Source organism: Amblyomma mixtum, chromosome 9 (genome assembly GCF_055824585.1).
Source record: "Amblyomma mixtum isolate Tamu chromosome 9, ASM5582458v1, whole genome shotgun sequence".
Taxonomy (NCBI): domain Eukaryota; kingdom Metazoa; phylum Arthropoda; class Arachnida; order Ixodida; family Ixodidae; genus Amblyomma; species Amblyomma mixtum.
Genome location: NC_143020.1, coordinates 123,415,492 through 123,436,530, shown reverse-complemented (window position 1 = coordinate 123,436,530; position 21,039 = coordinate 123,415,492). Strand labels below are relative to the sequence as shown.

Below are 21,039 nucleotides of genomic sequence, written 5' to 3'. Positions count from 1 at the left end.
TTACGGAAGAGGCGTTTTTTCTTCCGCGATAATTTGCGCAAAGCATTCGAAAACCAAGGCTTAGTGGCGTCGCCGCGGATGCATATGAGTGGTACGTAAGCGTCAATGAGCGACAAGAGTTTGTGCTTAAAAAGGCACCAGTTTTCATTGACGGATCTCGTAGACATGGATAGGAGGAAAGCAGCGAAAAATTGTTCGAGGTCGGAGTTCACACTGGCTAAGTCGGCATTACGATAATCGCGGATGTATTTGACGGAAGGTTGGTGGGCGGAAAGTTCAATGGTTAGGTCGAAAAACAAGAGACTGTGATCACTGAGTCCACTAGATTGCGAAAGTGATTGGATTAATTCTGGACTGGAGACAAGAATGAGGTCAAGGATGTTTGAGCCCCGTGTTGGCTCATGAACTGCTTGGAAGAGGTTGAATGTAAGGACGAGTTCAAGGAAGTCTTTAGATTGGCGAGACGATGCTGTCAAAGCTTCCCAGTCGATATCCGGGTAGTTGAAATCGCCACAGAGTATAAAATTGGCGTGGGGAAGTCGAGAATGCAGGTCTTGAAGCACACAGTGAAGGTCCGTAATGAAAGATTGATCTGTGTCAGGTGCTCGATAGCATGCAATTACTAGGTTGGTACGAGACGGAAGACAGATTTTAAGACATATTATTTCGCTGCGGCAATTAATCTCGATTAGAGCGGATGGAATGTTAGATTTGACAAGAGCAAGAATGCCCCCTCCCCTGCGACCTATTCTATCTCGCCTGTAGAAATGAAAGGACCGGTTGTCTTGCAGCAGTTCTGCGTCTTGAATATCAGGTGTTAGCCAAGATTCGGTAAATACTGCAATGTCAGTGTTATGATCTTCAAGGACGGTTTCAACTATTTCTTTTTTTGGCAGGTAACTGCGTATGTTGGTCATCAGGACAGAAGCTTTCTGATAAGTTGCGGTAGGACGCAAGCGTTTGGATGGTTGAACCTGCGGTAGGAACGGGACACATGGTGCCTTGGCTAATCGCTATGGTTTAAGTTCTACAATGGAATCCGTTTCAGCGTTGAAAGTGAACTGTCTTTTGCCGATAAGTAACTTGTCGAAGCGGATCTTAAATGAGGCGTTGCTTTGTTGGCCGTAAGAAAAAAGTTTTTTCCTCGCTTGTCGAACTTTCGCGGAATAGTCCTCACGAACTGAGAATGAGGTATCTTTAAGTTTATGCCCTGCAACAAGAATTCTTGATTTATCTTTAAAATGTGCCAGTTTAACAATTATTGGGCGGTTTTTGTCTGTTTGGAAACGGCCCAGTCGATGCGCGCGTTCGATGTCTTGGCTATCTATAGTAATGCCTAGGTGTTCTGAGCAGAAGGAAATAATATGTGCTTCAGACTGTGCCCAACTTTCGCTGGGCTCATCCTGAAGACCGAGAAACAATAAATTCGAGCGGCGCAAGCGGTTTTCAGCGTCGTCGCACTTGTTTGTTAATGCTTTTACGTGTGAAGAAAGTCTGTCCAAGTCGGTGTTATTTATAGGTGCAGCTACATTTTCCGGATTAGATTCGACTGTTTTTTCCAGTGTTTCGACCCGCGCTGAAAGACGGCGGACCGAGTCTTCAATGTTTGTTTGAGCGGAACGGATCAAGGCAAGCTCTGCAATTACAGTGCTCTGAGAGGATTCAATGCGTGATATAGCTTCGAAAATTGATTCTAGAGACGGCGGAGCTTTGCTTTCGGTCGGGCCTGGGTTCAATTCGACGTCTCCAGATAATATGAGCAGGAGACAAGTCAGGTGGACGTTGAGGCAGAAGGGGCAAGCAATATACAGCAACCTTTTGCAACAGTCAATGGCGTCAATGGGGCACGACACCGCTAGCAAGAATGGGTCGCTAGAGCGGTAGGAAGCGGCACAGGGTAGATAACTAACCTGCAGTAGGTGAAGAAAGGGCGATTGCATGACGAGTTCCGATGCGGTGGCGTGCCCCAAATGGCCCCAGCGATACAGCGGCTTATGTAGGTGGCTGGTTCCTGTGTTCGTGCCCGGTTGCCAGATGACAGGCTGGTCCACCGCTGGAAGCAGCGGATGCAGGTCAGGGTGGTCGTTGTCGAAGAAGTCGTTGTCGGCAGGCAGCCAGGAGGACACGGTGGCGTCATGCGTCGCGAAAAAGCCTGAGCTTTCGGCGCTGATACTTGAAGTGGCGGGAAGCCATATCAGGATAGCCTGCAGTAGGTGAAGAAAGGGCGATTGCATGACGAGTTCCGATGCGGTGGCGTGCCCCAAATGGCCCCAGCGATACAGCGGCTTATGTAGGTGGCTGGTTCCTGTGTTCGTGCCCGGTTGCCAGATGACAGGCTGGTCCACCGCTGGAAGCAGCGGATGCAGGTCAGGGTGGTCGTTGTCGAAGAAGTCGTTGTCGGCAGGCAGCCAGGAGGACACGGTGGCGTCATGCGTCGCGAAAAAGCCTGAGCTTTCGGCGCTGATACTTGAAGTGGCGGGAAGCCATATCAGGATAGCCTGCAGTAGGTGAAGAAAGGGCGATTGCATGACGAGTTCCGATGCGGTGGCGTGCCCCCCATTCTATTAATTAATTAATTTCCTGAACATGGTCGTCTTAGTAAATTACAAACGCTACTGAAGTTTCTTTCTCAGTCTCCAGCCAGCAGTAGGAAGTTCTTTTCTCATTTTTCAATTTCTGTTGTTTGCAGTCTATTAACCAATGAGTTTTATTTCATCATCAGGTGTCAGTGTGGTGCTAGGTTCGGAGACATTCTCGCAGAAAAAGACGTTGCCTGCTACAAAGAGTACCTGAAAGTACAAAGCGTCACTACGAGCTATGCGTGCTTAACAAAGCACCCTCCGTTACAGCTGTACTGTCTGAATCGGGAAATAGTGGAACTTGAATACTTACAGTTGACGTATTACTGCCCTGCAGCCTTGGGCAGCGGGAAATGCTTTGGTATACTAATCAAGACAACGACAATATGCAGCGCATACTTCTATTTATTTGTGCACATGCCAAGAGGGAAACACTATTACACGAATGCAGGCACTGTTGCTTCTTCCGTTGCTGGGTTCATAGGGTCTTCCAGCAGCTGCTCGAGGGCTTGCATACCAAAAAGAATGGACCGCCAGATTGCGCGCAAAGAGGGAAACCATAAACATTTGAAAAAGTCCTAATTTGTAAAGAAAAAACTTTATTCCGTTATTCCAAACCCCAAACCTAACTCTGACACTGAAATGAAAGTATAGGTTGCAGCAAGACAAAGCACGTTTCATTTATTGCCCCTTCAGTCCTTCGAACACTTTGCCTCAGACAGGATCCCCGTCAGAAAATCGACAAAAGAGAAGAAAAGCAGCTCGGAATGTTGCAACGGTAGCTGTGTGCACCGCGCTGGAAACTGCGGTTTCACCCTGCTGAAAAAAATCTATGATGCAATAACCTCATAGAGGCTTCCTCATAAAATATTACACAATTCGTATAATATTCTGTGATATCTTTTTGATGATTGCACGACTTTACAGAAATGTATGACATTTGTATGATAATTTTCTATGATTTGTATGATAATTCTATGATATTTGTGTGACGAACTCTATGAGCTTATTGCATGGTACAACTTTTTTCAGGAGGACAAATCATCAGTGGCCAACGCTTCCATAACTGGCGAAATGCTGGACACGAATCAAAGTTTGTGTTTAGATGTGGTGACAGGCCAACCATTGGCCATTCTAAGGAAGGCCAAGCATGGGCAACAATTGGAAATGCCTTGACCATCATAAGGCCTTCACTCTAACACCACGTTAAATCCAAGCAGTTTCTTTGATTGTAGGCCAATCATCTTGGTCAATTAGTATTTTAGCTTTTTCCTAGAACCATTTTTTCACTAACTGCAGCTGCTTCTAGATCCCTGGACCCTTCTGTGAGATTTATTATCTGTACACATTAATTTTGGGGCCACCACTTGCCAAACACCTCAAATATATACAATCCCTTCTATAAGATCTGTCTCAAAAAACACCAATATCACCACATGACCGGATGGTGTGAAATGCAGCAGTAAGCAGCTGACAGCATTGCTGCAAAAAGACTTCTGTAAAGAAAGGTGCAAAGTACTATTTGAGCCAAGCACCTAAAGAATTACACATATTTGTAAATTTGCCAAAGGCTACACGCATGTCTTTTTTTTTTTTTTGCTTCGCATTTACAGCACATTTCAATTATGGTGAGGCACCGTAAATTCAAGGACTGTTAGATCACTTAGTTAAATCACTTAATTTCACAAAAGCCACGATGACGGTAACGCTACCAAGGCATTCAAAAATCTTACCCGAGTATAAACACTGCTAATAAGTTATCTCGGAAATGTCGTTCAAATGCAATATAAATATTATTTTACGGAAAATACCGCTTCTCTTGCTTGACAAACCGAAAAAGTAGCCGTAAACTCGCGTGTCAGCATACAAGCCGAGAGTATCTGTCAGAAGTGCTGGTAAAAATTTTTTTACTTATTTTACAGGCCTAAGATACAGGACTTAGGCAGGAGTGGACAATACAAATCAACAAATTCAGAAACGGCAAACAATTAGATACAGGACGTTGAATGATAAATCAGAACAAAGACACAAGATACTGTTTACAACATGAATGCATTTTGATGGAGGGAGGCACAAGGGCGCAGAGGAATCACGAAACCGTTGTACAGTTGACCGTATCGGCGGATAACAATTCCAATCGCAAATAGTGCGCAAGGAAAGGAATTTTTAAATGCGTTAGTCCTGCACGAAAAAACTAGGACTCTTTTGGTGTGATAGAGCGCGTAGAGCGGCGGCGCAGGCTGCCGAGATTTCGGCTTCTACCCGACGCGCTGCCACAGCTAGCTCGTTCAAGTCGCCGCAGTGACTTCTTCCGCAAATAGAGAGCAAACGTGGGGTGGCTCTGTCGGACAATCCTTTCCACTCGCTCCGCATTCGAAGCTCCGGGATCGGCGTAGACGTATTGCTCCTGCATCGCCCTGACGTTCTGGACCAGTTCCAACTCCCTCTGCATCCGCAGCATCCGCACACGAGCGGACCGGATCGCGGATGGTCCGGGCGCGTCAGCGCTGTCCGCGTGCCACGTAACGTGAACGTCCCTGCTCTGAGCGACCTTGAGCCGGCGGCGTGCACTTTTCTGGGCCCGGACCGCGGACCGAATGAAAAAGGCCAGAGCCTTTTTCAGTCCGAGGGCTTGTCGGCGGACCGGGATTGTTTTTGCTTCTAGGTGCGCTCGTCTGGCTAGCTATCCTGAATGAAGTCGGCTTTGCTCCGTGCTGGCGCCTTTCGTTTTGGCGCGCTTTTCGCCGCATTTGCAGCTCGAGTGCAGCATTGTGTGTCCTCCTTTTCGTATTTCTCTCACTGCGTCGTACTGTGTATTTGAGCGTGTGCGTAAATACCCGCTTAGCTTTGTTGTTTCTGCTTATTTGAGTGAATATGGAGAGAAGGAGCTCTGTGAGCCAGTATCTGGTAAAACTGCTCTGGACTAAGCCGCAGCAAGCGTTTGTACTCTCCGGGTCGCATTCAAGTAGGTCCTCGTACAGCAGGTCCTGCATGGCCAAACACTGTTTTTCCAACCTTTACTTTGTCCAACATAACCGTTTTAGACGCGAAAGCTTCCTTCTCGCCCTCAGACGCTTTAATGGCGACAACCAGTGTGGCGAGACGACGTTTTCGTTCGGCGTTCATGTTTAAACTCTCGGCAGCTGAGTTTTCGAAGCCACGCTAACAGCGCAAGCCCGCTGTGGGCGAGAGTATGCGCGGATTGTCCGCTGCGTTCGTGTGAATGCCCGACGTTCAGACCGACTCCCGGATGCACGTGTCACGATAACCGCGCTGACGCGCGCGTACCATCCGCGATTCGGTCCGCACGTCTGGACCCACCTTCATGGAGATACGATCACGTGGTGGGTACACCAGTAATGGCAAGGCTTTGGGTTCGGTTCAGCTACGGTTTCGGGTGAAAATTCGGGTTCTGTTCCTGTTTCGGGTTCAGGTTCGGTTCCGGTTCGACACTATGCTTTAGACAGTCAAAGTGCCCCTGAATTATTTGCTGTCCTTTTCGCCAAAGGTAGCTTCATATTCGCTACTGAGAGCATAATTAGCATTCGACTCGAAGAATTTTTTCTACTGCTAATTGCAACGAAAAATTTAGCGGCAACAACGCGGCACATAAGAGAGCGCGAAGAGTGAAAGAACATCTGGCGAGCGCGGCGCCTTGGCTTTCATGATCATTGATGGCAAAATCACCGAGGTCCTTATCTGTAGGAATGAATGAACACCGTCCTGACGTACTTCCATCTCTTGGGGACACAGCTGGAACACCTTGGTTACTCTACTTTTGACTCCGTAAATGCATCTCTCAGTCAGACCGCTATCTCATATGCGGATCTGTCCCGCAAATAATGTCACAACTTCGCCTTCAGTGCCATGGGGATTCTAGAGCACGTCAGAATTAAGCGCTCACCGTCAAAAACGTGACCGCTTTCCACAAACCAGCGCGAATTTCATCGCAAGCCAGGAACAGCAATACATTTTCAAAGCGACCAGTTAAATGCATGGACACATCCACAGACCACGTACGGACCTTTGCAAATACATCATCTTGCCCAGTGTAGCAATATATTTATGATGACGATGATCACGTCCACGTTCACACCCCTTTGCAACGGGCTGTCACGTTGTTGTGAGCCGCCAGACATCACAGTGCCCCCTTACGCTGAGTTTGCTCGCGAATAGAGGGCAGCGCGAGATGAGCGAAGAGGACAGCAGTTCCTAGAATTTTCCTTCCCTCGGTGTGTTGTCGCACTCGGCACATCACTCACGTGAACTTTTCTCCCGTGCTCCGGTCCGTCGTGTGGACACTGACGTTTTAGAAGACCGTGGTTACCGCTCCAAACAGTGCACATCTCGGAGATACGGTCACGTGGTGGGTACACCAATAATGGAAAGGCTTCATCGCTCTTTGGCGTTTTTCAATGCCAAATTAAAATTATATATTTTTGTTTCCTCCGATATGGCACTGCTCCACTCTTACATCATGGTACTTTTTTTTCGAATATAATCTCATGACACGTGTTTCAGTCAGTAATTAATATACTGTCTCTTTAATGAGCGCAGACCTCGATGTTTCATAAATGCTGCACTTACCTCCCAGTATCCAGCGACCTAGTACCAAGCACCCATTGCCAGTAACCCTGCGTTATTCCCAACACTGCTTCGTTATCAGATATGGCAGCTGGTGACTGAGTTCCAGTTCTTCTGGGAATGGGTATTCTAGCCAATATCGACGAGCAGTGCCAGAAAGGAGACAAATGCAAAACAAACCTGTTCATTTTGGCGAAAATGGTGGAGCGAGAGCTGACACGCTGCATGAGACACATTCACTCAAGGCGCAACGCTGACACAGTGCAAATGGTGAGAATTTTGTAGCCCTCCAATCTCCGAGATTAGACATGAAGGCATGCTGATGTCCTGCTGCATCCCAGTCTCCATGGGTCACACATGAAGTATTGCTGATGTCCTGCTCCATAAGGTCGGTGGTCATGTCTTCATGCAGATGATGTTAAACTAGTCGCGAAACCTATGCCGGGTTTTCTATCAGTGACCTCACCACATTGCATACCTTGAGAGCCATCCCTAAGCTCATACCCATGACATTTGTTAGGTAGTCCTCAGTAAACATAAACAAACCTTCCCTGTCAGTTAGCTGTGCAGTGAATTCTTCGACGCATCCTGTGCAGCTTGGAATTTCCGCGATGTAGGGAATAGCCTCCGGAACCGTCCAGCCACGAGGGCTTTCAGACCAGCAACGCCAGATGCTCCAGCAGGTTTTCCACTTTCTCTTCGTCAACCATGTTCCACTGAGGATCATAGTCAGCAGTCGTGTTGTCCGGGATCCAGGCAGCAGGCGGGGTAGGGGTCCTGAAGCCAGTGTACTCCTGCGTAGAGTAAATATGCCGACTCTAGATCGAGAGCTCCACATTCTTGGAACTGCTGCCGCAGCCTTTATGGCAACACATCTTAGCCAAATTATAGTGGAAATGTATTCTAGACACAATGAACAAATATTACTATGCAGACCAAATACAGCGCGTACTCAGTAGTGTTCTCCAAATTATAGTACCAGTATAATGTAAGCACTTTGAACAAATTTTACTGCACACAAAATGCTGAGCGTACTCAGCAGCGTCCTGCCCCACCGCGGTGGCTCAGTGGTTACGGCGCTCAGCTGCTGGCCCGAATGACGCGGGTTCGATCCCGGCCGCGGCGGCTGAATTTCGTTGGAGGCGAAATTCTAGAGGCCTGTGTGCTGTGCGATGTCAGTGCACGCTAAAGAACCCCAGGTGGTCGCAATTTCCGGAGCCCTTCACTACGGCATCCCCCATAGCCTGAGTCGCTTTGGGACGTTGAACCCCATAAAACCAAATCATAAACCAATCAGCAGCGTCCTGCTCCGTTGATGTGATCACGTTATCTAACTATTTCCGTGATATGAAAGAAGCCAACAGCCACAGAAACCAAGGGGCACAGGGGATTTTTTTTAATTAATTTATTTATTTTGTGGTGCTGATCAATTTAGAATATTACTGAACATGTCATCGCTTAAAGCTAATTGATTAGAAAAGCAGAAGAAAAAACAACCACTGCCGCCGGTGGGATCCGAACCCACGACCTCCGAATTACGCGTCCGGTGCTCTACCTCTGAGCTACGGCGACGGCTGTCAAATCTTCTGCTTTCATGGGTATTTATGTTTACAAGTAACCTAACCTTGAGAGTGTTCATCAGCGCCACCCACGTTCATAAGCGGCGGACGTAAAACGTCCTGAGTAACCGCAGGTAGTGACGTAGAACGTCATCGAACGGAGAGGGTGGAAGCTGCGTGAGAACCCTCTTATGCTTCCTATGGAGTCAAGGCTGCCAGAACCGAGGCCCTCGCTAAGCAATTAAGCAAACAAGGGAAGGGGAATGAGGGGCTCGTTATAAATATGAAAGAAGCCAACAGCCACAGAAACCAAGGGGCACAGGGGATTTTTTTTTAATTAATTTATTTATTTTGTGGTGTTGATCAATTTAGAATATTACTGAACATGTCATCGCTTAAAGCTAATTGATTAGAAAAGCAGAAGAAAAAACAACCACTGCCGCCGGTGGGATCCGAACCCACGACCTCCGAATTACGCGTCCAGTGCAGGACTGCGACGCTTTTAAGTCCTCAAATAGGTAAAAAATATTCTCCTTAATAATACTTAACTGGGAACGCGGGCAGAAAATTTTTTACTGAGGAGGAGCGGAGAATTAATTTTTACGTAGGCATGGTGCTTGCGTGACTGTTTTTGCCGCTGCCCGTCGCGTACCCCTGACGCCGTCACTGATGTTCAACGCTTGTTGAGCCTCGTTTTGAGCAAGCATCGCAGGAGTTAACTAACACGACTTCCCCTCAGCGCTTTGCCACCCTTCTTCCTGGAGCACAGCCAGTAATTTTTTCTAGGGCTATCTGTTGTTTTTTTTTTTTCAATACATAATGACATGACCATCGACCCGCAAGCGCTAGATTGATTTGTGATTTTGTGACTTGTGATTTTTTTTTCCTTTCAAGAACGCTTGCAACATCGAATGGCGATTCATTCCCGCCACCTGCATAGAGGCGATTACAAACCCCGCCAGCCCAGGAGAAATAAGCCGGGTGCCGCTTCCAAACCTGTCTTCCAGCTTAAAATAAATAGAATTTGCACATGGCATGCTTACACGGAGAAAAATTTGGGATTTACCTTTCTCAGCTCGAGCAGAATACGCCAACGCTTTTTCGAGGTGGTGATCCTGCTAAAAACAATCGCCGCGAGAGGCGTCAATCGTCGAAAGCACGTTGTGGGCATTTAAAGCACTGCATCCAACGCAAAACTGTCGCAAAAGTAGGCCCTCACAGCATACATGTATATTTAGCCGGGGTATGTTGCGTATTTAGCGAATGGAACATATGTGATCGTGCACGGTGGCCAAAGAGTTGCGAAGTCATCTGACCAATGGTCGTCCTATTTAGTTTCATTAGCATGGTATGCAAACCATTTCCTATCAAGGAAGTAGGCTGCTAGCCAAGTGTGATGGACATTGAGAGGATTCCGAGACGTGTCCAATGATAAATGATCGGCCACTGCAGTGTCCCCTGCGGGAGAGGAATCAACGCTGGTTCACGGGGCTTTCGCTTGTGCCCCACTAATGGATGAAATAGCATGCACTTCTTTCCATCTGTTCTTCCGAAGCGTACAACTAGTCGAATATTCTTGAGAAATTGGAAGGCCCAGCATCAGGTTTGAAGTGCTCTCGTTTCAATGATGTTTTCCGAGGGTCCTCAACAGTGTGAGACTTGTCCTGCAGCCGACGTTGACGAAATGGTCCGAGCAAAGAAAGTCGTTTTCGGAAAGTGTCTTATGTCGATCGAGATAGCTGTGCCGCACTGACCCATGCCCTCTAGAGATTGCTATCCTTTCGAAAGGGTATCACAGCTCGTCAGCGCCACACACGATGTGTTACACGGTGGAGGCACACTCTAATTAACTTTTGCAACAATTTTTATCCGAGAAAATACCCCCTGCGTCCTGTTTCGCCGGTCACAAAACTACATATTGCAATGCAGCAGATTGAAGTGGCCAGCTACCATATAGTACACCAGGTGACTGTGCTATCCGTGCTTCCGCTACTTGAAGGACGCATCGATGCAGCTGCAGCAGGGGCGCGCCGTAGGTGACACCGGGCTAACCGCGTGCTGTGAAAAAGTGTGACGTCATGGCTGCCAAGAGGCTGCTGTGTCAAGCCCCCCTAATGAACTTGCGCAGGTCACGACTGTACGCAAAAGCGGCGTTGGATGACTGAAGGTGCTGGACGCGTTCTCCAAGTGCGGCTTCGGACGGCACAGAGCTCACCGTCGCCGAGGACAGGCCCACGGTGAGCAGCTCACTCATTTCAGCCCGCGCGAGAATGCCGCACCCACAGCTATACGGTCTGTAGACGAAGCACGAGCACGTACAGTCGGACGAGTAAAAGCAGGACAGCGTAGAGTGAAATTTTAGTGCGAAACACCGACTAAAAAATTTGGCTGTGGCTTAGCTCAAAGCGAAAAGCTCTCGCTGCTTTTCAGCCAACTCCCAAGCTACCACTTCTGGATCGGTGTTGATGATGATGACGATGTCCTCAGGCTTAATGGCACATACCCATGGCGGGGGATTGGCCAGGGTGTTTCTGCGCCGTCCGACTGTTGCTTTTTCTTCTCCTTCTATGGCGAGTGTCTGCGCCTGTTCTATGGGGAAGCGCGCCTTATGTACCCCTCCTTACAAATGCGCACTGCGCACGGATGTGGCGAAAGGTGAAACGCTAAACAGAGCGTATTTCTCTTTGACCAAAAATGCCCTACATGAGGCACACACCCTGCCCACGGTTTCACTCAACTTTGTACCAAAATCTATGTCCAACCATAATTGACCAAGCCAAACACGATGGCGACCTCCAAATTTGAATTGAGGCATTTCCAAAGTATGACCCGGGCCACACCCGAAATTTGACCTTAGCCTATTGGGAGCAAAGAATACTTGGTATAGGCAAAAACTAGAGCTTTCGCACTAGTAGGTTTAACCAAGTTAAAACCCTGACATCTTTTCTTGGATGCGTTTAGTATGCGCTCCCCGTACTGTCACACTTGTGTTGTAACCATATGTTTATGAACTTTCACAAGGCAACCATTTTTGGTGTATTAATGATGGACCAATCAAGCTCTTCAGTGTGATTTTTGCAATGGAATGACTAATTTTCACAAAACTACCTGGGGCAGAGAGACGACGACAGAACGAGCGTTTTCTCTCAAGTGCTACTTATAATATACAAGCCACGAAGCTATCCAAACTTGCATTACTGGAAAGACGCGCCGACGCAGCTGCAGTAGGGGCTCGCCGTTGCTCGCACCGCGCTAACCATGTGCTCTGGAAAAGTGTGACATCAGGGCTGCTGTTTGAAGCCCCCGTAACGAATTTGCGCAGGACACGACTGTTTACGAGCGCGGCGTTGGATGCCTGGAGGTGCTGGACGTGTTCTCCACGTAGCTCCAAGTGCAGCTTCGGATGGCAGAGCTCACCGAAGACAAGCACACGGTGAGCACATCATTCATTTCAGGCCGCGCAAGAATGCAGCACAGTTTACTGAATGGTCTGTAGACGAAGCACAAACTCTGACAGTGGGGCGAGTAGCAACAGGACTGCGGAAAGCGCAGTTTTTTTATATGTCTATAGTATGTGCTCCTCATGCATACAGCGACAGCGGTGTTGCAGCCGTGATATTTACGAAGTATCACAAGGAAACCTGTTTTTGGTATACTGAGAGAGCAATCATGCTTGTGTGTGATTCTTGAAGTGAAGCGATAACCTTGACAGGAAGGCCTGAAGCAGAGAGACGACAAACAGAACGAGCGATTACTTTCAACCGCTTTATTTTTTTTGCGGGAAAAGCTTTTCTAGGAATGGCGGAGGGTGGGCACACACAGTTATGCCTGTGCTGTCTTGGTGAGCTTGACGGATAGGCTGCTCACATAGTCATCCGTCAGTGCATGTCAGTAGGACACGCACGAAGGTATACGTCGTCCAGAAAGCGTAACCCCCCCCCCCCCCAAGAGGCCATTCACAACCAACAGGCTCATCTCCACCGTCACGTACACCATATACCACTCACCAAGGAGTCGAACAATACATTCAGACAGAAGAATTCCACACCAAACGCAGTTACGCAGGAACAAGCAACCTGTACATAAAAGGGGTCATTTATGATCTCCCAACAAATCGTGGCGTTCTAGCCACGACCGTTGTTATGCATACTTAAAAAAAGAAGCAGGGCTGTACGTGGGCATTTTAGCTAAAAATTGCAATTTGAAGTTGACTCTAAGCCCCTCCCCCGACAGCGCCGCCGTCTGGTGGAAAACCGATGCAAAATCACCTTGACACATTACAGTTAAGCCGCCGAGATCGGCAGTAGACAGAAAAGGGAAGGACACGGACCTCTGTTGTCTTTGTCCCCCTGCCGTCACTGCCCCCCCCCCCCCCCCCTTTACCCTCAGCACTCCTATCCCGAACAGCGAGCCACCCACTCCCCTACGCTCGTTACGAGGAGTGCGCAGTTCACTCGTTCAGTTGAGAGAAAGCACGTGAGCGTTGGTTCACGGCGTCATGAATCGCGAGCGCGTTAGTCTTACCTGACTACCACACGGTACAGCACAAGTTTTAAAAATTCAATTACAAATTACTCGTTGCACCAAATGACCTCATTCCCAGTTGTCCCGAGAGTCATAGCGAACAAAATGAGTCTGAAAAACGCAGTCATAACCCATTTAAATGTTATTCGGTGACCCACACATCACACAGCCATCCTCACTCCTTAAACCTTACCAGTTATCAACAGTACACCGACACAAACCTAAACACACCCGCAAGAATCAGCACGTGTTACATGCGGGCCCTCGGTGACCTTGCTTACATATGCAAGCCCGCACGTCTTGGTTAAGCCACAGGGTGTCTTAGCAGATTATCTCGGCAGCAACCTCCCCATACATTCAAAACCAAAATATTTCTTCCCCACTCTTCACTTCCGTGATATGTCAGTGCACATTAAAGAACCCCAGGTGGTCGAAATTTCCGGAGCCCTTCACTACGGCGTCCCTCATAGCCTGAGTCGCTTTGGCACGTTAAACTCCAATAACCCAAAGCACTCAACTCCTCTGAGAGCGAGACAAACTTGGCTCTCATCTTGCGCCAGAACCAGCTCCCTGGGCGAGTAGGATTGAGCAAGCTTTACACACCCCCATCAAACGAGTCAAGAAGATTATTCAATTTGATCTACAAAAGACACAAAGTGAACAAGGAAGGGGAAGGGGGCTTCTGTTCACCTGGGCCATACGAAGTCTTCTTGCCGAAACGCTGGCAAGCACCCTGAGGCTTTCCTCTTCCTTGTTCTCTTTGTGATTGCGAGAACCGTCTCGCTACCTTGATCTACAAAAAGGGCACTGACATCAACCGAACTCTACAAGACATATGCACTGCGAAAACAATTCTATCGATTGGGACGGAATCACTTGTCCTGGGCCCCCTCGGCCTAATCCGAACCTCGACAAGGACAACACCCTTGATGAAGTCGAACGATCACTGATTACCATATGCCGCCCAACAGCCCCCGGACCAGACCACATGACACACAAGGTCCTCCGCAACCTTGACGACACCTCACTTTAGGAACTGATGGAGCGCTGCCCTCCACCTGGAAACATGCACACATCACTTTTATTCCCAAACCCAGCAAGGCAGTCATCCTCCGAAACCTTTGCCCTGTCTCCCTCATCAGTTGCGTGAAAAAACTGTTTGAACATGTTTTCCAGCCAGCACTATACCATCCGTCCCCATCCAGGTCAGGTATGTTGGTGAGTTGTTTAGCCAGGAACTGCACCTTGTGGAGTGTTCTGGATTGGGAGGGTTAATAAAGGTGACACTCCACAAGGTGCAGTTCTCTGCTCCCTCCTACTGAAAATAGCGTTAGCCCACTATCATACCTGACCTCCGAGCGGCACTATACACCTACGACACCACTTCATGGACGACAAAAGGCTACATAGGAGAGGCATAAAATACTTTACAATATACAATTGATATTATCACTTCGAAACTGACCTTTATGGGCCTTAAAGGGCCACTGACCAGGGTCCGGACATTTTTGAAAAACAAGCCCACTGCATAGATGAGGCATCGAAGATAACCTCTGCAAAATACTAGAGCCATGCGCGCCCCGAAAAGCTGCGAAAATTCAAATCAAAGCCCGTTCGTTCTTTCCTTCCTTCAAAAACGGGCCCGGCCCACTACTCTGCACCCCGCTGACGTCAAGGGGGGGCTACTTTCGCTAAAGGCACTCCATTGGTGCATCGTTCTGACTGACGGGAGAAGGTTGGGCGTAGCCTTGGCGTCGCGTCGTCTGCACAACGCTTTCCGCAGCGCCTTCTGTTCTGGCTCATGCCTACAAACCCGCATGAAGGAACAAAAAAAAAAAAAAACTGCGGAGGGAGCGTGCGGCGACAGCCTTGAACCCTAGCCATAAAAAGTAAAAAAACAGTAAAACTGAAGGAGTTGGCTCGCCCCCCCCCCCCCCCCCCCCCCCCCCGCCGTGATCCCGTCACGAGACGCTCTGCGTGCGCGCTCCCTTCTCAGTTTCTTTTCTTCTATGCGAGCCCCCCAAAACAAGGTTTTAATTAGTAGTGCAGCAGAGCCTTTCCCTCGCTCGCCCACATGACCGCTCCGCACACACACCCCTTATCTTTCGTGCATCTTGCGTACGCCTTGACTCCAATGAATGACATATGCTTTGGAGCGGAGAAAAGACAGAAACACACAGAACACAAACACGCATGGAGAAAAGCAAACGGGCGGTTGCCGGGTCCGCGCTTCGCCGTGTGTTTCGAACACAACCGACTTCCGCCCCTCCGCTCGTGAAACGGTGGGGAGGCCTAAAAGAAAATGAAAAGGTGGCTCGTTAACTGGGAATGACAAACAGATGTATGAAAGGATGCGCTCGCTAACAAGTCTAGGTGGTCGAGCCGATCGCGCCTCTCGATCGTTCAGTGTGCGGAGAAAATGCAAAAACCAAGAAAAGAATTCTATTGAAGGCGGGGCCATGACTTCGCCCTGTGACGCACTCCACAGACACCACGCCTCCGGCTTACACCGGAGAAGGAAGGGGTGATTTTGCCTTGCCGAGCCTACTCGACGAGGAGCGGGAGAGAAAAATTTCGAGGAGGGAATGGAAGGAGAGGAGGCTCGCTCAAAGTGAGGTAGAGAGTGTCTGCTGGCCGCGGGTGGGCAGGGGGCCTTTAAGTGTTTTCCATTCAAATGATCACTCCACGTGATCAGACAACTTCCTCGGGTTCTACGCATACACTGCGACACACCCCTGGCCAACAGACTCGGAATCCTTGGCCTCTATATATACAAGACACTTTGGGTGCCACCCTCATATAGAACTCCTAGACAAGGAAACCGAAATTAACGGCAGGCTTAATTCGCAGATTTGCTATATGCAATCACGGCCTGTCGAAGAGGGGAACCCTTAACATGACAGACGCCCGAATCACCAGCCGATTGAGTTATCACCTTTCCTACCACTTTCTCATCAAAACACAACAAGATAAAGCTGATGTCCTTATCATAAATGCGACCGCCTGAGCACTCCGCCTGCAACTGTCAGTTTGGTGCGTTCCTTATTAGATTATGGGTTCACTGTACGGTTGGGCAGGTCTGTCATGCCGTAAAAATTGGATCGAGTACAAAACTGAGGCCTAGCGCTCTCATGTGGCGCATACAGAACAACTCCCATAGTCAACCTCTGTGCAGAAATAAATGAAACCTCCCTTGAATACAGAAGAATCGCTACCAAAACATATATACTATCCAGTTGTGGCGAAATGTCGTTGTTGAATATTATTTACCCACAAACCGCAAGCTACCTTGCCACTGGTATTGCGATTCGAAGAGATATGCCAGAATCTCAATATACAGGACACATTACCTGACAAATAGATTCACAACAGCGCTACGGAACGAGGACAGAAGGAACACGAAAAACACAGGACGGGCGCTGTCCTGACATTTGTGCAGCTGCAGGAAAAATAGTAAACGAGAATCTCACGAACAGTATTATTTACACAGGCCCCCTAATGGTACTGACATCTCTTCACTCTAGAAGTGCAATCACTCCGTCACTGGGTGACACCATTCACAACATAGCAAAAGACAAAATTATGCTGGGTCCCCAGTCATGTCAGAATGAAAGGCAACGACAGAGCAGATTTGTGCGCTGCTGAAGCTTGTGGGAAGACAAAATAAACAATGTATACCATTTAAGGATTGCACGAATTTAGTACAACGTAAATTAAGAAAAAAAAAGGGCATTCGCCTTGGAAAAATGAAGTAAATAGCAAACTGCGCTTGGTAAAGATAGCTTTAGGGTGAATGGAAGTCATGTGTGCAGCAGGAACGTTTCAAGCAAGTGGTTCTCTGTCATCTCCGAATTGGCCACACACACCTTACGGACCAATTCCTGCTAACAAAACAAGACAACAAGGATAGCTGCTGAGGTGTCCAACCCCCTTTAAAGGTTTTAATATTAGCCATTTCTAGAAATTCTTTCCTATGTGATCACTAGGTCGCACTAACGTTTTAGGTCCCCTACACCACCGATGATTCTTCACTTTTCTATAAAATTCAGCGGAAAAATTTTCGTAACACCGTATGCTTGGCGCATGATGGCCTTAGTTGCCTGTGCGCCATAAAACACTACACACACACCAACCGCCCGATGCATCCCGAGGTCTGATGGCAACATCAGACAAACCGTTGCATCTCCCCCTCCGTCCCAAAGCAGAAGAAGCCCCAGCTTGTTCATCCTCAACACGTACAGCGCGCCAAAAAGCAGCGGAGCCCCCCCCCCCCCCCTTCGCCCCCTCCGCTTGCGGTTATTACAAAAGTGCTAAACAACCGCGCGAAGAACCCGAGGAGATTTTAACGCAAGAAACGTAAGCTGGGGTTACAAGCAAAAGTGCAGAAAAGAATCGCAACACTGGACATTAATGCAAAATGAGGCCCTAACCCGTTAACGATACACAACAGCGCGCAGCTAAACACCAACCCAATCCCACGATCACCAAAAACATCGCACAGTGTTTGTGAACCAACACGCAGACCTCCCTAGGCAGCGACGACTACAACATTCAAACAACTTCCGCACTGAAGTCAATCTCTCCCTCTGTAAAAAGGACACTAAAAATCACAGACTGGGATAAATTCAGGAATCTCCGGAAGAAATCCACTGCTTAGAGAACCTTGCACACTGGGTGAATGCACTCACATGGGACGTCGGAAGTGCCACATCCCGAGTAATCGGGAAACGAAAATCGTGGACAGCAGCAGACTTGTCCACATGTGGGAGACACACTCCAGTACGCAGAAAAGATGGCTGAAAAACAAACACGGCCTCTTAAAGGGCCACGGACCACCCCAGCTCAGCAGACACTCTCTACCTCTCTTTCAGCGAGCCTCCTCTCCTTCCATTCCCTCCTCGAAATTCTTCTCTCCCGCTCCTCGTCGAGTAGGCTCGGCAAGGCAAAATCACCCCTTCCTTCTCCGACGTAAGCCGGAGGCGTGGTGTCTGTGGAGTGCGTCACAGGGTACGTCATGGCCCCGCCTTCAATAGAATTCTTTTCTTGGTTTTTGCTGCTGGGGCTGAAACAGCGTCGTCGCATTTTCTCCGCACACTGAACGATCGAGAGGCGCGATCGGCTCGACCACCTAGACTTGTTAGCGAGCGCACCCTTTCATACATCTGTTTGTCATTCCCAGTTAGCGAGCCACCTTTTCATTTTTTTTTTAGGCCTCCCCACCGTTTCACGAGCGGATGGGCGGAAGTCGTTTCTGTTCGAAACACACGGCGAAGTGCGGACCCGGCAACCGCCCGTTTGCTTTTCTTCATGTGTGTTTGTGTTCTGTGTGTTTGTGTCTTTTCTCCGCTCCGAAGCCCATGTCGTTCATTGGAGTCAGGGCGTACGCAAGATGCATGGAGGATAAGCGGTGTCTATGCGGAGCGCTCAAGTGGACGAGCGAGGGAAAGGCTCTGCTGCACTACTAATTAAAACCTTGTTTTGGGGGGCTCGCATAGAAGAAAAGAAACTGAGAAGGGAGCGCGCACGCAGAGCTTCTCGTGACGTGATCACGGCGGGGGGGGAGGGGGGGGGGGCGAACCAACTCCCTCAGTTTTACTATTTTTTACTTTTTATGGCAAGGGTTCAAGGCTGTCGCCGCACGCTCCCTCAGCAGTTTTTTTTTTTTTCCTTCATGCGGGTTTGGAGGCATGAGCCAGAACAGAAGGCGCTGCGGAAAGCCTTGTGCAGACGACGCGACGCCAAGGCTACGCCCAACCTTCTCCCGTCAGTCAGAACGATGCACCAATGGAGTGCCTTTAGCGAAAGTAGCCACCCTTGACGTCAGCGGGGTGCAGAGTAGTGGGCGGGGCCCGTTTTTGAAGGAAGGAAAGAACGAACGGGCTTTGATTTGAATTTTCGCAGCTTTTCGGGGCGCGCATGGCTTTAGTATTTTGCAGAGGTTATCTTCGATGCCTCATCTATGCAGTGGGCTTGTTTTTCAAAAATGTCCGGACCCTGGTCAGTGGCCCTTTAAACTAAGGATAGCAGCCTTAGGAAAAAGATTGAGGCACACGCAGTACACCTAACCCGTCAACAGTGGGACCAGATTTGCAACTGCATGGAAGCAAATCTGGATTTGCTTCCATGCGGTTGCAAATCTGGGACTGAAAAACACGTGGAAGCTTCTACGTTGCCTCTTAGAAGCATAAAACACTAAAGACTCCCAACAACGTAACGTAAATCGCAGCGCCAAGAAATTAAATGTGGAAGACAGCGCTTTGATCCAAAACTTAAAAGACGGGTATCTCACAACCACAGCTAGAAGCCTACTCCTCAAATACTCAAGCCCTCTGAACCCCGTGTTTGACGAAGACATATCGACAAGGGAAGTGAGAGTAGGTATGCACAAGCTGCGCACCATGTCGGCGCCGGGCGCGGATAAAATCACCAACAAAACATTACTGAACCTGGACGAAAATTTGGTTCAAGCCGTAACCAAGCTTTTCGATGAACACTGGAGAGGGGCACCCCCTCCCGGAATGGACCTACGCTAAGGTCACCTTTATTCTAAAACCAGGTAAACCAGTTCAATTGGCAAGCCTCCGTTCCATGTCGGTCACCTCGTGCCTAGGAAAACTGTACGAACACGCTATCCTCGGCCGTTTCCAAACCCACATGCAAAAACACGGCCTCTTCCCCCATGCGAGGCTGGGATTTAGAAGCAAACTGTACACGACGCAGGACGTGATGCTTCAAATCTCAGAAGTAGGGGTGTGCGAATATCAAATTTTTCGAATACGAATCGAATACGAATAATCAAGGACAGACACATTTAACCACTACAAAACATTTATTTGAGCACCCAAGAACATCACAGTTCAACTATCAGTGATGAAAGGAGCACGAAAGGTGCGTGTGGCTGCACAAAAAGTATCAGTCTCGAGCACTGTTCTTAGAAGAGTGAAAATATCAGAGAAGGTGGCTAGGACACAGCATTGATCAAGGCTAGCTTGCCATAAGCACAAAAGCGCGTTGCTGGGATGAACATAAAAGGTTGTCGGCTGCTCTACTTGGTCAGGCAGAAGTAGTTCCCTTCTAGCTGAAACAACTTCTCCAGCTACAGAAAATGCCCTCTCAATTGGCACTGAACTGGCTCGTATTGAGAGGTATTTCGTGCACTGCTCTGACTATACCAGCTTCGCAGGTATAGCCACAAAAAAGTTCACCAGTGCAGTCAGCTACTGCATGGCCCAACTGTAGTGCCTAGAACCCAACGTTACGCATTGCTCTGGGCGCCGCCATGTTGTTATGTCTCTGTCGATAGGACTTGCGGACCGAAATGAACGCCGGTGCTCGCAGTAGAATATTCGGCTAGATACGAATATTCGCGTCGTGTCGAATAATCGAAACAACACGAATATGTGGATTTCGAATCGAACACGATTAATAAAAAAATAATATTTGAATTATATTCGAAAACTTCGAATATTCGCACACCCCTACTCAGAAGAAATTCTACACCTGAGACACGGCAGACGCACGAAACCAAACTAAACGCACTATCTTACTGAGGTGTAGGGGCTAGAACACACGCGTATTTAACCGCCTTTATGAGTAACAGGACGGCGGAGATATGGTTTGGCTCCACACAATCCCCCTCGTTAGCTCTAGAAAGCAGGGGCACATCTCAAGGCTGAGTTTTATCTCCACTACTCTTCGACACCACTCCCATACCCATGGGCCGAAAATTAGAGCGGATCCCACTCCTACGCAGACGACCACGGCAAAATGCCGGCGAAATGGAGGAAAGCCTC

At 48.5% G+C, this 21,039-nt stretch overlaps 2 protein-coding genes across 4 annotated transcripts in view; one reads left to right on the top strand and one right to left on the bottom strand.

The window, feature by feature from the left end:
- Positions 1-21,039, top strand: part of LOC149331070 (uncharacterized) — a 49,099-nt gene that overhangs the window by 19,670 nt on the left and 8,390 nt on the right. For 2 of the 3 annotated variants that reach the window (XM_089561805.1, XM_089561806.1), the window contains exons 2-3: positions 10,851-10,959; positions 12,045-12,155. In XM_089561805.1, the coding sequence (XP_089417931.1) occupies positions 12,126-12,155 (30 nt within the window). In that variant the 5' untranslated portion in view covers positions 10,851-10,959; positions 12,045-12,125. Of the gene's footprint in view, positions 1-10,626; positions 10,960-12,044; positions 12,156-21,039 lie in introns of those variants that run through there. The other variant, XR_016285770.1, reaches the window with a different exon arrangement.
- Positions 7,284-21,039, bottom strand: part of LOC149331069 (uncharacterized) — a 54,924-nt gene continuing 41,168 nt past the window's right edge. The window contains exon 3 of the mRNA XM_089559547.1: positions 7,284-7,957. Coding sequence (XP_089415673.1) covers positions 7,817-7,957 — 141 coding nt within the window. The 3' untranslated portion in view covers positions 7,284-7,816. The remainder of the gene's footprint in view (positions 7,958-21,039) is intronic.